This window comes from Protopterus annectens, chromosome 5.part0, assembly GCF_019279795.1.
Source record: "Protopterus annectens isolate FY-2018-M chromosome 5.part0, PAN1.0, whole genome shotgun sequence".
Classification (NCBI taxonomy): Eukaryota; Metazoa; Chordata; order Ceratodontiformes; family Protopteridae; genus Protopterus; species Protopterus annectens.
This window is the reverse complement of record NC_056735.1, coordinates 1,172,900,845-1,172,918,556: the sequence shown is the minus strand read 5'-3', so window position 1 is coordinate 1,172,918,556 and position 17,712 is coordinate 1,172,900,845. Positions and strand designations below refer to the sequence as shown.

The 17,712-nt window shown below is 42.7% G+C and overlaps 1 protein-coding gene across 1 annotated transcript in view; it reads left to right on the top strand.

Annotated features, from left to right (window-relative positions):
- ATR (ATR serine/threonine kinase) overlaps positions 1-17,712 on the top strand; it is a 1,835,177-nt gene that overhangs the window by 347,365 nt on the left and 1,470,100 nt on the right. The window contains exon 7 of the mRNA XM_044071973.1: positions 3,398-3,612. Within this exon, the coding sequence (XP_043927908.1) occupies positions 3,398-3,612 (215 nt within the window). The remainder of the gene's footprint in view (positions 1-3,397; positions 3,613-17,712) is intronic.

Here is a 17,712-nt window from a genome sequence, read left to right as displayed (position 1 = left end):
GTTCTCTGCACTGTCCTTTGGCTTATCTACTGCGCTCAGAGTATTCACAAAGTGCCTAGCTCCAGTCATTGCATTTTGCAGGCAAAGATATATCCAAATATACCCATACCTGGACGATTGTCTAATTCAGGCAGTAAGCCAGGACATACTTTTGAATCATCTCGCCTTTGTTCAAAGGGTACTGACGTGTCTGGGGTACACCATAAACAAAACAAAATCACACATGGTACCCTGTCAACAAATTATATTCCTGGGAGCAAGCTTGAATACAACTTCCCAGCTGGCTTTCCTCACGCCAGAGAAACTGATTCATTTGACAACCTACTTCAAACAAGTGGCCACAAAAACCCAGTTATCTGCAAGGCAAATACTGCAAGCCTTGGGGTTCATGGCCTCCTGCATTCTTCTAATTCCATATGCAAGGCTGCCAATGAGGAAACTGCAATGGTATTTCAAAAGCCTATGGTGTCAACATTCACAAGATCTAGAAGCAATGATTCCTATCTTACCTTGCCTACGCCTAGAGTTCCTTTGGTGGGCAGAGGCCTGCCACCAAAACAGGGGACTACCATTCACACTACCCCCTGCCGCCCAGACCTTAACAACAGACGCATCAAACTGTGTATGGGGGCTCACCTGGCAGGGAAGTGCATTCAGGGCAAATGGAACCCAAGTCAAATGCACCTACACATAAATCAAAAGGAAATGTTATCTGCACAGAATGCTCTGACAACCTTCAAGGACCACATTCTTCCAGGACAACTAATGGTAAAGACGGACAACACCACTGTCATGTGGTACATAAACAAGCAGGGGGGTACGCACTCTTACCCCCTCTACAGACTAGCCATGGCATTGTGGAACACAGCCTTGAGCTACCAAGTGAATCTTCAAGCTCAGTTCATGCCAGGAAAACTAAATACACTGGAAGATGGACTAAGCAGAAACCTCATGGCCTCACATGAGTGGAAACTGGAACCAAGGATTTTCAACATGTTGACAAGCAAATGGGGGAGTCCAGATACAGACCTGTTTGCCTCCCCCCCCCCCCAAACCAACAATTGGACAAATTTTGCAGTAGGATTCCCCACAAACTAGCCTGGAAAGTGGATGCTCTATCCTTCAGCTGGAAAAACCTATCAGTTTATGCCTATCATCCTCTGCCTCTGCTCTCCAATGTACTACTAAAGACCAAACAAGACAAGCCAAAGATGATTTTAATTGCACCAGACTGGCCACGCCAACACTGGTACCCCCCCCCTGCGCAGTGTGTCACGCTTGCCCCCATGGCAACTGCCTCAGACTCCTTCCCTGTTGTATCTGCAGAAGAACCAGATTCTGCATCCTCAGTTGCAAACCCTGAACCTAGCAGCCTGGCTAATTACCTAATCTCTCCTTTACCACCCCTCAGTAAATCAGTGATGGATATTATTTTAGAGGCTAGGAGGCCTAGTACTAGAAAATCTTATGCTGCAAAATGGAAAAGATTTTGTGCCTGGAATCAATCTCAAGGGATGAGCGCAGCAGTGCCCAATTTACCTCAGATTCTACAGTACTTGACTGAGATGCTTCATAAGGGCTTGTCCTTTTCCTCCATCAAAATTCATGCCTCAGCCATTTCAGCTCATTATAGCACAGAGCCTCCCCTCTTCTCACCCACTATTCAAGAAGTTCCTCAGAGGGGCTAAAAATTTAAGGCCACCCAGGGGTGCTCCAACTCCAGCCTGGGATCTTAACTTTGTCTTGGAGAAACTCACTCTTCCTCCTTTCGAGCCAGCTGCTACTGCAGATTTAAAATTCCTTTCCTGGAAAGCAGCTTTCCTTTTAGCAATCACTTCTGCAAGAAGGGTATCTTCATTACAGGCCCTCATGGCAGTGGAGCCTTTCATCATCTTTCATGCGGACAGAGTGTCTCTCAGGACCAATTCCTCTTTCATGCCCAAGGTGGTATCCAGTGTGGCTCTTAATCAGTCCATTAATTTGCCAACCTTCTTTCCTAACCCACAGAACAAAGGGGAAAGGATACTGCACTCCTTAGATGTGCATAGACAACTTAGATTCTACATGGACAGGACTAAACCTCAAAGGAAATCTGAACAAATGCAGGTCGCATTTGCTGCAGGGATAGAGGGGAAAGCTATTTCAAAGCAAACCATTTCAAAATGGATAGGCCACTGCATTCATTTTTGCTATAAGCACCATGGAAAACCTATCCCAGAGGGCATCAGACCCCATTCAACTAGGGCTGCATCTACCTCTACAGCCTTTCTCAGGGGCGTCCCTACAAGGGACATCCTAGAAGCTGCCACCTGGAGTTCTGTACATACTTTCACCAAGCATTATCATTTGCCAATTTTCTCTAAATCCAGAGCTGTTTTTGCCACTGCAGTCTTGCAGGGCCTTATAGCTGGTCCTAGTTCTATTTAAATTCCTCCTCCCAACCTTAGCTTTGGGAATCTACCCAAATGTAATGATTGCAATAGTAAAACACTAAGAACATAGTACAGTTGTGCACACTTACTATAAATGTAGATGTTCAAGTGTATTCACTGTTGCAGTCCTGGTTACCTTCCCTCCAGCCCCCTTTCTTCTTTTGGCTATACCTCTACTCTCACTTACTACTCAAAAAGCTTTTTGGTGTATTTGCTTTTTTGTTGGAGGTATTTCCTTGTATTATAGATTTAATTGCTTCCCATTAGGGGGGGCACCTGACATCTGGGGCAAGAAAAACTGATGTAATGGCGTCAGCTGCATGTTTTATACCCCTGACCTGACGTCATGGAAGAAGGGACAGCAACCGACGCAGGACCCAAGACTTTGTTAATCAGGCCGACTGAGGGCTACTGCAAGCAGATAACCCAAATGTAATGACTGCAACAGTGAATACACTCGAACATCTACATTTATGGTAAGTGTACACAATTGTACTTTTTCCTTCCTCCATCCCTCTCTTTTTGAGAATTTGGACTCTTCTTTACCAACTGGCTTAGCCTGGAGAGCTCCCTACTAATTTGGTAAGTAGTGTACTTGTGTATCATTTGGTTGTATTGTGTTGAGGGGAGAACTGGTAGACACTGTTGGAGAGTCTGCTTATGTATCTGATGCATAACGTCACAACAAAGTATCATTGCAGGCATGTGGTTGACCCTGTTTTGGGGAAATCCTGTAAAGTTAGGCCAGGTTCTTCAAGGACAGTTTTTCTTGTAGATCAGTTGATGTGGCAGAAGTTGATGTATTTTAAAATAATGATATTGTATTGTTTTGAATTAAACATCAGACATAAAAATAGAGGTAGAAGATAATTAGAAATAATTGTTTGAGCTTTACTTGGTTTTGTACGATTCTGGAATGTTTGTTTGTAGCTCGTTCTTATGATGTTCTTTAATTTTGTTTTTAGTAGTGCAACTCCACATGGCAGCAGTAGTGTTAGGAAGGACTCCCATTTGGCAGACCCAGTAAAAGATTTGGTGATCATCTGGCTCACTTCTGAGGACGTTGTCCATTCTTTGGAGCTCTGCAGAAGGCAACTGGAAAACAGAAGAATAAAAGATGAGATAGATATGGTACTTGAACGGCTAGTGAAAATAATTGATGCTGTGCTGTACATGCAAGGTAGGCAGAACTTTAAATCTCCTTTGATAAACATGGTAAGCAAAGATCAGTTAATAGATTCTGGTCTTGATGTTACATTACATTATATTTGATTGATGGTAGGAGAGAATAAATGCATTATATTTGTTGATGACCGGAAGGAATTGATCCTATATACTTTGTCCATTAAATGTATTTGACATTCTAAATTCTCCATATTTCTCCTTCCATCCACTTTTTCTGCATCTGTCTCATACCATCTTGAATATCTCTGTAGAGTCCCCTGTTCACCAAATTCAAGTAGTCTATGCCATGATTTCCATAAACCTGTCTGAGTAACTAATTTTGCATATGTGAAGGAGATGCAACAGACTGTATGCAAATACTTCTGATGGAGTTCCCTTACAAAAAAATACTCCATGTAAAATAAGTTTAGCACGTTCAACAGAATGTTGTGTTTGGAGGTGGTCGTTTTACTTGCTGGGAATGACCTCTAGTTTTTGGAGATGGTTATTAGGATATTTTGATTTTTACAGTCTAATGTTGTGCATCCTCTCCATCCTTCATGTTCGATGAGCCTTTCACATGTGAGACCGAAATTGGTGGTTTGTGATCAGGGCTGTACTGGGTTTAAAAACTTTAAATAAACTATGCTAAATTAAAATGAATAAGCAAATAAAATCTGATACAAATTTGTTCACCTGTAGTGTGCTTCTATGGCTTTGGTGGTCTTTATTGCAAAGCACTCCAGCTTCTCTAGCTTCTGGTCCTATTCTTCGCCATCTTTCTTACACACCCTTCTAATAGCTTCCCCCAGACTAATTGTACAAGTCTGATGCCCCTCTCCTTGTATGCCTCCAAAACTACATGTTAATCATACTGCATAAGATGTAGTCTCAGTAGGTCTGTGTAGAGTGGAACCATTGCCCTTTTTAGCTATGGCAGTATTTCCCCTTGAGGGTACACCATAGTATACAGTTTGCACTGCTACTGCTCTCTTAACTCTGGTCCTGGTGCTTTAGTAATGTGTAATCAGTGACCCTAGATCTTTCTTGTTTTGCCATAGCTTCCACTCCCCCAGGTAATGTTTCACCAGGATTGTTGTGATCGGAGTACAGTAATTCACATTTGTCTGCATTGAACCTCGTCCGTCATCTTTCTGCTTAAGTAGTCATCCTTTCCAATTTCGTAAACTCTTTGACATCCTTTGCTGTTGCATTTATCTTTGTGCACCCATGGAAGTGCTATATCCAGATGTTCATTGTTTTATTACTGCTGCAGTAGCCTAAGCTGTATGGGTTATATCCTCCCAAAAATATAACAGCTGTCCAGCTTCCAAAGCTTCAGAGCACCTTCTTAACCCTTAAACTGATGGTCAGCATAAGTTGAGCTGACTTAAAAGACAGGTTTGAGTGCTAATCCCTAAAGAGCTTTTCTGACTCCGAAGAGAACAGTCCTCTGCGGGCTTTCAGAGATCAACAGGTGGTTAACATTGTTCCATTTCTGGATCTATAGGTAAAAAAAGGTATATAGCTTCAATGGACAAAAACTGGTCACACAACAGAAACACACAATAAAACAGTAAAACGGAGATTAGTTAACACAGCCAAAACTAAAAATAAATTTTTTTTTTTAAAAAGGGTAAGCGCTTTCACACCTGAAAAGGCAGTTAATCCCACCATGAAACCATCAATCAAAGCAGGCATTTAAGCCGGCAATTAATAAGCAAGTGTACATGGTTTTAGAACAGGTCTTAAAGGGAAAATATCATTTAAGCCCCAGCCCTTATCAGCTTGTACCTGCAAAATCCATCTGAGTTCTACAAATTCAGTCAGATTAGAAACATCTCCACCCCTTAAACTTACAGTTAGTAATTATAAGACAAAAGTACAAAGTAGTGTTCTTTGCCTGCAGTGCATACATGTTTCACTAAAGCATTAGACATTTGTCTTTTCCTAATATCAACATGTTCTAATATACATCCTCTCAAAGTACAGTTAGTCTTGCCAACATAAAATTTACAGATCATACGTTGAGCTAAATGCACCAAATCAGTACTATTACAATTACAAAGAAGTTAAACCTATATGTACAGCCTGTCTCAGGATGTATAAAAACAAGTCTAGAACCTGTACATCTGCAAGCATTACATTACTTACAGGCAAAAGTGCCTACTTTTAGGGTTGGGTGGTAAGGTTGTCTACTGTAGTGTAACTGTTGTTTTAAAGATGGGGCGTTTTTAAAACAAAACCTGGATCAGTCCCCCAATAATTTCTTAAAACCATCATCGACCCATCAATATTGACCAATTCTTCATGATAATATCACAAACCAGATTTACATCATTAGAATAAGTTAAATTAATTCTAAGATTATTAGAGTAAATATCCCCATTAATGCCAAGTAGTCAGGAAAGCCTCATCCATTACCCTTGCTCTGAGAGGGCAGGAAGAGCTATAACAGTTGCATCCTCCAGAACATCACATTCTTGATCACATGCACTAGTTTGTGCGCTTGTGCTTTGTTTTTGCATATCCTGTAATTCGTGGCAGAAGACTCCTTAAATTAATTTGGGTTATGGCTGTTCCTTGATGATGGAGAGCTGCTTGTGGCACTGCATGCTTGTGCGAATTTGTTAGAAATCCCAGTAGCCCTTTTGCATCTCCTCATCCAGGTTACCAGTGCATGTTCATCCACTGTGCTGATGGCTAGGTATTAACTTGCATCTGTCTATCTTGGTCTGCATTGCAGGCTGTTTTGGAAAAATCTGATAGTAGACAGATATTCTGTGACTGAAGTGCTAGTCGCAAAGTATTTAAAAGCAAGCTTTGGGGTCAGATGTTAGCTAAGCAAGCTGAAAAGACTGCCATCTACATTGTTAAACAATTAAGGAAAGAAGCTGTTCAAATGCTTCATGTGATTAGAAATGCTGCGTTTAACAACCTTTTGAGTCAGAAACTTGTTTCCACAAGTACCACGTTAGATAAAAATGAGTAAAAAGACATATTTTGAGTATAATGTAGGTATTTTAAATTAAAATGCTCTGAAGTAAATTATTTAGGTCAAGAGGTACAAAAATAGTAAAAGGAAAATGTGCACATTGTGAGCAATGTGGGAAAGCCCACAGTCTGAGATTGTGTAGCAAATAGTATGTCTAGCTTGTAAGAGAATGATAAAATGGCAATCAGAAGAGTTGCCAGCCTGCCTACCCCATGTGTTTCAAAGGTGGAGAAGACATATGCAAACACACAGAGAGCAGGACATTGTTGGGATAGACTACCGGTTATGTCATCACCACACTACACAGCATTTCAGTAAAGCTGTCCTTAAGCATATATTAGTTTGAATGCTTTATCGCTGATAGTTGAGCTGTGTGTTTGATAGGATTCACTTGTTATTAGTTAACAGTAAAGTGAATGGGGGGGTTAGTACCATAATATATAGGGTTAGGGTAATGTAGTGATAACATTCATGAGTAAGGGAGGGTGGGAGCTGGAAGACGCAACTGGTTGGAGATAGGGTATGAGACTTAACAGCAGATGGTGTCTCAGCTTTCTAGAGGTAAATGAGGTGTCTTGGTCTCACTACAGGAGCACCATGTGGAGAAGGACTGAAAGTACGACTCTGTGCAAAAGGAACAAGTAATGCATTAGCTCAGCTACAGTTATGACAGAAGTGGATGAAAGCATTCAGCCAATCAATACTCATAGTAGTTGGGTCAGTAGTTCACTAACAGTCCAACAAAGAGTGTGGATAGTTGCATACAAATACAAATCTGTGACAGAAGTTGATCAGTTAGCTGAGATTATTTTTGTTGGGGGGGGGGGGGGGGGAATGTGTCACGAAGGTAGTGGTAAGGTGGGATGGCCAAAGCAGAGGAGCCAGATAAAATTAGGACATAAACCTAAGGTCGATACTGTTTGTTTTATATTTAAACAGTTGCCTTGTTTGATGTGTAATATGTATTGCTTTAAATGTGCAGTCAAAATATGTTGCCTGACCTCTGATTTATACTTTACCCATGAGGTGAAGACTATTTTAGTTTCTGTCTTATATGATTTTCTTAAGTTAGTTTTATCTTTTCTCCTTGTGTGCTTTGATTTACATTAATTGCTTAATGCTTTATTGATAGATCTGGATGATGTGATCTTAAAAAAAATAACTAAATATACATTGTGCTTCTAGAGCAATTCAGTGATACTCTATCTTTGCTGAAGAGGCTGACATTTGCTCACTTATTTAGAATTGTGCCTTTAGCTGAAAACTAGGATGTTGTGTGGTCCTATCTCGCCTACATTCTTTACTCACAGGTTCCCGCAACTCGGGAGACCGTGATTCCTTTTGCAGGTCTTCCTTTCAGCGTTCCTCAGGTGTTGCCCGACTGTGCTGTTCCGGAACCAGTCGGGGGCCGAATTTCGTTGCATCCGGAAGCCTGGGAAAGCATCACCCAGGATCATTGGGTGCTTCGAATAGTTACCGGAGGTTACACTATCCCCTTTTTATCAACACCCCCTCCAGTCAAAAGAATCCTGGTTGTTCCACCCAGTCAACGGGCTCAAGCAGCACTAGAAGTTTCAAAGCTGCTAGAAAAAGGAGTCATCCAACCAGTCCCCTCAGACCATATCGGATCAGGAACTTACTCAAGACTCTTTTTGGTGCTGAAAAGAACAGGGGACCCGAGGCCCATTCTGGATCTCAGTCGACTGAATGACTACATTCTGAAGTCCAAGTTCCGAATGGTCACGCTTCAGTCCATTTTTCTGTTGCTGGAAAAAGGAGTATGGATGTGCTCCATCGATCTCAAGGATGCCTACTACCACATGAAGATGGACAAGGCATCCAGGAGTCACTTACACTTCCGGCTGGGAGCCAGTCACTTCCAGTTTCGTGCCCTGCCCTTTGGTCTCACCACAGCCCCCAGGGTGTTTACCAAGTGTTTGGCAGTGGTGACGGCTCACCTGAGATGTCGGGGATTCCAGGTGTTTCCATGTCTGGACGACTGGCTTCTCACCACCCCCACCAGACATCTCATTCAAGCCAGGGAGGCTACCATTACACTTTATCAACAACTAGGAATTACCTTGAACTGGGAAAAGTCTGCCTTGCTGCCCTCACAGCGTGTTGTTTTTATAGGCGCAGAGCTAGACTCTATTCAAATGCGTGCCTTTCTGCCACAAGAGAGGATAAGAGTGCTGCAGTCTCAGATTCACGCATTGTTGCCCCTCAAGAGAGTTCAGGCCAGGTTAGTTCTCCAGCTCCTGGGATCCATGCCTGCCACCATCATGCTGGTGCCTCTAGCCAGGTTACACATGCGGATCCTACAGTGGCTCCTTTCAGCCCAATGGTCCTTTCAGAAACTTCCTCTTTCCCACTTCATACTTCTCATGGAACATTGCAAACAGGACTGGTGGCTATGTTCCACCAATCTGGACAAGGGGAGGAGCTTGATTCCTATGTCTCCAGTGGCCACGGTGACCACGGACGCCTCACAGATAGGGTGGGGGGGCATTATCTTGGCAGGACGGTCCAAGGCACGCGGCAAGATCACGAGGTACACCTGCACATCAATGTTCTAGAGATGAGAGCGGTGTTACTAGCGTTGCGGGCACTCCAAAGCTCTCTTCCTCTGGGAACGATTGCAATTCACTCGGACAGCATGTCTGTGGTGTGGTACCTGAATAAGCAGGGGGGAACCAAGTCTTATCCCCTCTGCAGAGAGGCCATGCGAGTGTGGCATTGGGCAGTCTCTTCCCAATGGTTTTTAGTGGCAACGCACATTCCGGGAAAGACCAACGTGATAGCGGACAGGCTGAGCAGAGCTATTCTGATGCCTTACGAGTGGTCCCTGAACAACCGAGTGGTGGTTCAAATTTTCAACAGGTGGGGTCAGCCTTGCTGCGATCTCTTCACCAACCCTCTCAATGCCAAATGCAGCAAGTACTTCACACTGATCCCCCCACAGGGGGAGTCACCCAGGGGCGCTCTAGTCCACGATTGGCCCCCCGGTCTGATCTATGCTTTCCCTCAGTTTCCTCTGTTACCAAGAGTGATTCAGAAAGCCATATCCTTGGGAAGCAGGATGATTCTAATTGCTCCACACTGGCCTCGACAAGTATGGTTCCCCTTTCTTCAGCAGTATGCAGTGGACGGTCCTTGGACCCTGGACTCGGTGCCAGACAGCTCCATCCCTCCCTGCGAACCCTCAGGTTGACAGCCTGGCTGCTCCACTTCCATCACTAGTTAGATGACATTCCTTTTCACCTGAGGTGGTACACATCTTGTCTTCGTCTCATAAGTCTTCCACCAGAAGGATTTATTCCAGCAAATGGAAGAGATTCTCCATTTGGGCTCAGGCCCAAGGTTTGGACCCCTTCACAGCCCCAATTCCGTCGGTCTTAGATTTTTTTTGGCCATGTTTTTCCGACAGAGCTCTGCGCCTGCTTCCATTAAGGTGCAGCTGGCTGCAATTTCCAATTTTCATACATCTTATGAGCCTTCTCTTGTGGGCCATAAACTTTGTAAGGCCTTCTTGAAAGGCGCCTGGTTACTTCGCCCTCCTGTTTCAGAACCTGTCATGCCATGGGATCTAAACCTTGTGTTACAAGCCATCACTTCACTGCCCTTTGAACCGGCTGCCACCTGTGAATTAAAATTTCTATCTTGGAAGACGGCTTTCCTAATAGCCATTACATCGGCCAGAAGAGTTTCAGCGATTCAAGCTTTGTCCATTAAACCTCCGTATTTGACATTTCATAAGGACAGAGTTTCCTGAGACTTAACCCGTTCTTCCTTCCGAAGGTGTCATCCACCGTTAATCTTCATCAGTCTATCGAGTTACCAGTGTTCTTTCCAAACTTTTCCAATAAAGCAGAGTTTAGATTTCACTAGTTGGATGTGCACAGACAACTAAGATTCTACTTACACAGGACTAAGCATATTAAGAAGTCTGATCAACTGTTTGTGTCCTTCTCAGAAAACAGAATAGGTTGTCCTATTTCCAAGAGCACGATTTCTAAATGGATCAAATATTGTATTTCCTTTATCTATTCGTCAGCAGGCAGAAATTTACCTGTTCCTGTCAAAGCTCACTCTACCAGGGCAGTGTCTACATCAATAGCATACCATGCCAGGCTTTCATTGGATGATATTTGTGCTGCGGCCACCTGGGCCTCTCCGCACACCTTTATTACTCATTACAAGTTAGACGTGGCTTCTAGGGGCCAGGCATCCTTTGGTTCCACGGTTCTCAGGAGTATTTTCCTATGAGCCGTCCAGGATAGAGGTGCTGGGGACGCTGTCTCATGAGTAAAGAATGTAGGCTAGATAGGACCACATAATATCAGGTAGTTATGTACTCACCATAACGATCGATGTATGTGGTCCATCTCGCCTCATTCTTATGTACCCTCCCACCTGCCCCCTTCCTGTAGGATTTGGAGAAAAATTGGCTCTGAGAACCCTTAAATGTCAGTTGTTTTCTCTTCCTTTCTGGCTGGAACTCCTTCCAGTGGTGGTTGTGTGTGGGGTGTGACTGGAATGGCTGCAAACTAGATCTGGGGCTAGGGCGAGGTGCATCTTGGGATACCGGGTTAGCCCAGCCAATTAGAGACTTTGTGCTAGAGAAATAAGTTGGCCGAGTCGGAGCTGATTCTTGGCTCCGAACCCGTGAGTAAAGAATGTGAGGCGAGATGGACCACATACATCGATCGTTATGGTGAGTACATAACTACCTGTTTCCCTTTATCAAACATAGATTCTCAAGTTTATAGATATATACTAGGCTAATGACCACCAGTGCCTTTTTATGCCTAGCCATGGAACCAATCCAGTTGCATCCCCTGGTAACCTGTGCCTCTTAATTGGGGGTATGGTAGGAGAGGTATGTTAGGAGATTTCTAAAAGGTTATGTGATAGGGGGTATGTTAGTTAGGGAGTGTGTGCTGTTGGCCTCGGTCTATAAAAGACATAGGGGCCAACCTGGGATAAATTTATGGATGTTCTTCGTGTTTCACTGTTGCAGTCATCACATTTGGGTTATTTGCTTGCAGTAACCCTCAGTCGGCCTGATTATCAAAGTCATGGGTCCTGCGTCGGTTGCTGTCTCATCTTCCATGACATCAGGTAGTCAGTGGTATAAAGCATGCAACCGACGCCATTACATCAGTCTTTTTTGCCATGCGGTGCCCGAAACAGAAGCAGTTCGCAAGTACCGGTCTGCTGACTCCTGAAATTTTCATTTTCGAGTTTCAAAACCGAAGTCTTCAACTATGCTAAGTACCCCATTGGAGAAACTTTTTCTTGCTCTAAACCAGTGTCAGTAAAAGTCAATAATTGTATTTCTTGTGGAAAGCAAATACCTCATAAAGATTTTCATTCGTACTGTATTCCTTGCCTAGGTCCTGATCACGACGTACCTCGCTGTCGGTTTTGTGCCTTATTTAAACAATGAACTATTCGTCGTCTGTATATTTATGCTTTTAAATATTTGGTACTCTGTTCAATTACCCTGATATGGCTTTGGTAAGCCACCCGACTACCAACATTCCGAAAAAACGTAAAGATAAAGACAGAGACAGACCGCATAGGTCCAAAGCTGCTGACGACACTTCTCCTAAGCTAGTCACCAGTTCGCCGGTACTCAGTGAGGTACTTTCACAACCCCTGATACCCACTACTTCAGATTTGCAGGCCTCTACTGAGACCCATTCAGTGTCCGGTATGCCACAAGATGCTTCAACTGTGGAACCTGCGGATGTCTCTACCTTGGATGGGTCCAGAGACGCTGTGCAGGCACCGGCTTCTGAGGGTGTTTTCAGGCCTACTGACTTGTATATTAAACCGACGCCATCTTCTTCATCAAGGCCTAAAACTCGATCCATGCCAAGAAAACGGACGCCCAGACTGCATGGTCAGGCCTCTATGCCTAAAAAACAAATGATAAGAATGGCGGAAGACCTTTATTACTTTAATCCGGAGAAGCTAGCCTTCCCCCTCTAAGAGACCTAGGAATGAGTTTACTTATGATTCTTCTGATCAGGATTCTGAAATTTCTGTTTCCTCTGATGACCAGGATTTACCCTTGTCTACCTATGAGGATTCTGATGCAGAGGACTCTGTTTACTTCCCCTCCAGAGGTTTTCTCTTTTGGTGAAACCTTGCATACTCTTAGGGAGCATTTCTGCTGGGAAAGCCAGGATTACTCTGACTCTCTAAAAAGAGGCTTAGGGATTTTTTACTCCTGCCCCAGCACAGGCCTTTAACTATTCCCACTGTACTGGACATTGTTGGTGATGCCTTTGCAGAATCTAGCTTGGCCCCTGACTCTTTACCTCCTGCTCCCAGAAAAACCTGATAGATATTACAGGGTTCCTGACTCTCACAAGTTATTTTTTAAAAATTCTACTGCAGATCTTGAGACCATTTCATAGGGACCAAAGGGCATTAAGGCTACTACTGCCAAAAATCCTACCCCCTCTGATAGAGATTCTAGGGCACTGGATAGATGGGGTAAGAAGGTATACAATTCTGCAACCTTGGCCATTAGGGCCTTAAACTGCCAGTTATATATTAAAGTATCAGCAGCATATTATTGGATTACTTAAACAAAAAAATGATGTTGATTCCTGACTGTGCTGAAAATAAAGATTTACAGGATTTAATGCATTCTGCTGAACAAGTTGGAAAACATACTTTGCAATGTGGTTTTGATTCACTAGAGGCATCTTGCAGGGCTGCTGTCACTGGGCCTGTACTTAGAAGGCATGCTTGGCTTAAGGAGCAATCTTTGCCAGATCATGTTAAAGCTAACTTGCTGGATGCTCCCTTTAACCAAGACCGCCCATTTGGCAACAAAGCAGAAGAAGTACTTAAAAAGATGGAGGAAAAAGCTAAATCTATGCAAACTGTTAAAGATTTCCTGCAAGTACAGCCTCCCAGATTTAGTAGGCATTGGCCCTCTAAAAATTGGTCCTTTCCTGCCTCTTCCAGACCTTCTCAGTCTAAACCCAGAACCAGGAGAACACCCAGGCTTCAGTCCCAAGGTACTCACAGGACTAAGCAGTGGGGGGCTCCCACTCCCAAAGCAGGGAGTGGTAAGACTCCCCCCTATAGTACACTGTCTCAGTGACTTAACTTTAAATCTTGCAAGCCCTGCACAACTGACTTTTCCTTTAGGGGGGAAGATTGCCCTGCAAGCAAAAAATTGGGAACTCGTTACCCAGGACAAATGGGTTTTAAATATAGCTTCCCAGGGATAGAGATTCCACTTCCACTCCTTACCAACCCCAAACGGTTGGCCAGATCTACTCCCATATCAGTGGGCAGAGGCTCAAAAACAAGATGTTTTTAGTGTTTCACTGTTGCAGTCATTACATTTGGGTAATCTGCTGGCAGGTTGCCCTCAGTCGGCCTGATTAACAAAGTCTTGGGTCCTGCGTCAGTTGCTGTCCCTTCTTTCATGACGTCAGGTCATCAGGGGTCTAAAACATGCAGCTGACGCCATTATATCAGTCTTTCTTGCCACGCGGTGCCCAAATCAGAAGCAGTTTGCAAGTGCTGGTCGGCTGACTCCTGAAATTTTCATTTTCAAGTTTCAGAACCGAAGTCTTCAACTAAAGGCGAAGTACCCCATTGGGGAAACTTTTTTTTGCTCCTTACTGATGTCAGTAAAAGGTAATAATTGCATTCCTTGTGGAAAGCAAATACCTCCTAAGGATTTTCATTTGTACTGTATTCCTTGCCTAGGCCCTGACCACAAGGTACCTTGCTGTCAGTTTTGTGCTAAATTTAATCAACACACTATTAAACGTCTGTATATTTTTGCTTCTAAATATTTTGGCTCCTGATGTAATTATCCAGAAATGTCATCTGTTAGCAATCCGACTACCGGAATACCTAAAAAAAAAGCAAAGAAAAAGGCAGAGACAGACTGTCGACGTACAAAACTGACGACGACGCTTCTCCTAAGCCAGTCGCCAGTTCGCTGGTACTCAGTGAGGTGCTTTCGCAGCCCCTGATACCCGCTACTTCAGATTCACAGGCCTCTACTGAGACCCATTCAGAGTCCGGTATGCCGCAAGCTGCTTCAATTGTGGAACCCGCGGATGTGTATACCTTAGATGGGTCTGGAGCCGATGTGTAGGCTTCTGAGGGTGTTTTCAGGCCTACAGATTTGTATATTAGACCGACGCCATCTTCAAAACTAAGGCCAAAATCTAAATCTATATCTAAAAAACTGACGCCTGGGCCACATGTGCAGGCCCCTATGCCTAAAAAACAAATGATCAAAATGGCTGAAGATTTAATTACTCTAATCAGTGGTAGCCAACCCCCTCCTTCTAAGAGGCCTAGGCAAGACATTGATTATGAATCTTCTGAACAGGATTCTGTTTCTTCTGACTATTCTAATGAACAGGATTTGTCTATACCTACTTATGAGGACCTGATGCAGAAGATTCCATTCCTTCTGCTTCTCCCCCTGAGGATTTTTCTTTTGGGGAAACTTTACATACCTTAAGGGAACATTTCCATTGGGAAAGTCAGGATTTCTCTAATTCTAAAAAGAGACTTAAGGATTTTCTTCTTCCTCAGCATAGGCCTTTGGCTTATACCTTCTGTTCTTGACATTGTTGATGATGTTTTTTCAGAATGTAGTATGGCTCCTGATTCTCTGCCTCCGGCTCCTTGTAAGCCAGACAGATACTATAGGGTTCCTGACTCCACGGCCGGACTTAGACATAGGCGAACTAGGGCACCGTAAAGGCCAGCCTCTTAAAGGGGGCAGTTTTTATTTATTTTAATTAACAGTTTGCGCTCTTCTCGGCGCCCTGCTGAAGTGTAACCGTAAGCCGGAACTATGGGGGAGGGGAGGGTCAGCGTCCTCCCACTTACTATTACAGTTTAAAAAAAAAGTTACTTTGTGGTTCGAGAGTCTGCTGTAAGAAGGAACGGTATGATATGTTTTAGGGATGGGCATGGGTGCCGCCACGCCGGAACCATACAGCTTCAAAAGACCTGTAATAAAACGGACACATGCGCCGAATTTAAACAAGAAAGTGCGCCCTTCATCATTACTGCTTGCCAGACTCAAAAGGCAGGAACATTACTTTTGGTTTTTGTTTTTCGGTATTTCAAAATTTGATGTTACAAAGTTTCAGTAAATTGGATTTTCACCTTTCTCATCTCAATCTTGTGTTGTTTGATTACAGGATTTGAAAGTATACCTACCTTAACACAACATTTGGCAATAGCATTTACATCTATGAAGTGATTAAATGGACAAGAGTTTAACAGGTCATGTTCATTGGTTATACTTTCAGTATATTTGCTTTATAAAGTTTGATGAGAGGTCCTTTAACTACATTCTTAGATGTATGGTTTGATGAAAAAATTGATTAGAGCAAGGTTTAGTTTATTAATAATTTGAATTTGATGATTCCTGCTGTACAATGTTAATAACTGACTAGGATCTCAGTTGAAATCATTAGGCCCTTCTACAACAGCCCTGGGGCTTATGCATCATATTTGTGAACCTTAAGACTGCATTTGTTTTTAATTTCCAGCCTTTGTTCTAGTCTTGCTTTAAATGGCAGGTTATCCCATCTACCTACTCTATAGTGGAAGAAGTTCCTATCTGCTATTGTATTCACAACCTCTAAATGTAATCTTTATTATTTTTGAGTGTCAGCAGCTCCATTCCTAATGTACTCCCAATTTGTTAATTATTTAAACACCCATGTTAAATCTCTATATGACCTGTACTATGCTGAGTATAACTTCAGCCTTCTTAATCTTATCTCATAACATATGTTTATTAGACTTTGGATTCTCCTTTGAAAAGAGCATGCACATTTTCTATTTCATTTAGTTTAGTGCCAGTGTACATACAAAAACTATTTCCACACTAATAGCTTTAAAAATTGAAACCGTAACCTTTTCCCTCTGGAAGAAATTACTCTAAATATAATTCTCATTGCCACTGAACATTACTGTTTTTTTATGTCATGGAGCAATAGGGATTTAGTATATGTACGTATCAGGGGATGTTTTAGGGATCGAAGATTTGAGTTTGATCATTTGCAGTTCATTGTTGTGACATTTTCTTGAAATCCCATACACCTACATGTACATATTATGCTTGGATACTTTTTGTCCAACATTTGCATTGACAACCATGAGATTTAGCTTTTGTTTCCCCTTTATTATTATGTGTTTTTTTCTATAGTTGGAAGTGGCAGTATCTAGGTGAAGCAAAGCTATGCTACAAGGCATGTTTTTTTCATGGTCATGTAGCATTAAGGTGCAATTGCATTTTACAAGTAATACTTTTGAATAAAATACATTGCAATAATGTTTCTTATTGGCATTGAAACTCGCAGCAAAACAGAACGAATATCATTGAGAGAAACTAAATGTAAGCTAGGAAGTGACAAAGGATTCCGCTGCTGTGCACATGTTTCTCTGGCTACTATTAGTAACATCAAAGTTGTGAAAGCATGCTGACAACTAGCTAACTTGTTATCAGCTTTGCAAATTAAGTCAACAGTTTGGCTTTGATTTTTGCCAGACAACATCAAATTGAAGTGCGTCAGCAAAACTGCAAATGCTCATAAAAGCGAACACAAACAAAATAATCATTTTACATAGATCTATAAAATGATCGAACATCAAAAAACAGAAATCTATTTTTTTGCAGGGTGGCTCCATCCCCAGGGGTGAGAGCAAATTCCCTTAACCCAAAGCAAGACGATGCAATGCAAAAGGCAGCCAGCAGAAATTCCATTTAACAGAATATATCTATGCACACACACACACACACACATATATATATATATATATATATATATATATATACATATCTATATATCTACATACACACACAAGGGTAGTGTGACATTGGTGAGGACTGCGGTGGGAGTGACAGATACGTTTAAGGTGGAGGTGGGATTACATCAAGGATCAGCTCTGAGCCCTTTCTTATTTCTTATTTGCAGTGGTGATGGACAGGTTGACAGATGAGATTAGACAGGAGGCCCCATGGACTATGATGTTTGCAGATGACATTGTGATATGTAGTGAGAGTAGGGACCAGGTTGAGGAGACCCCCTTTTTTTTAGAAAAGGG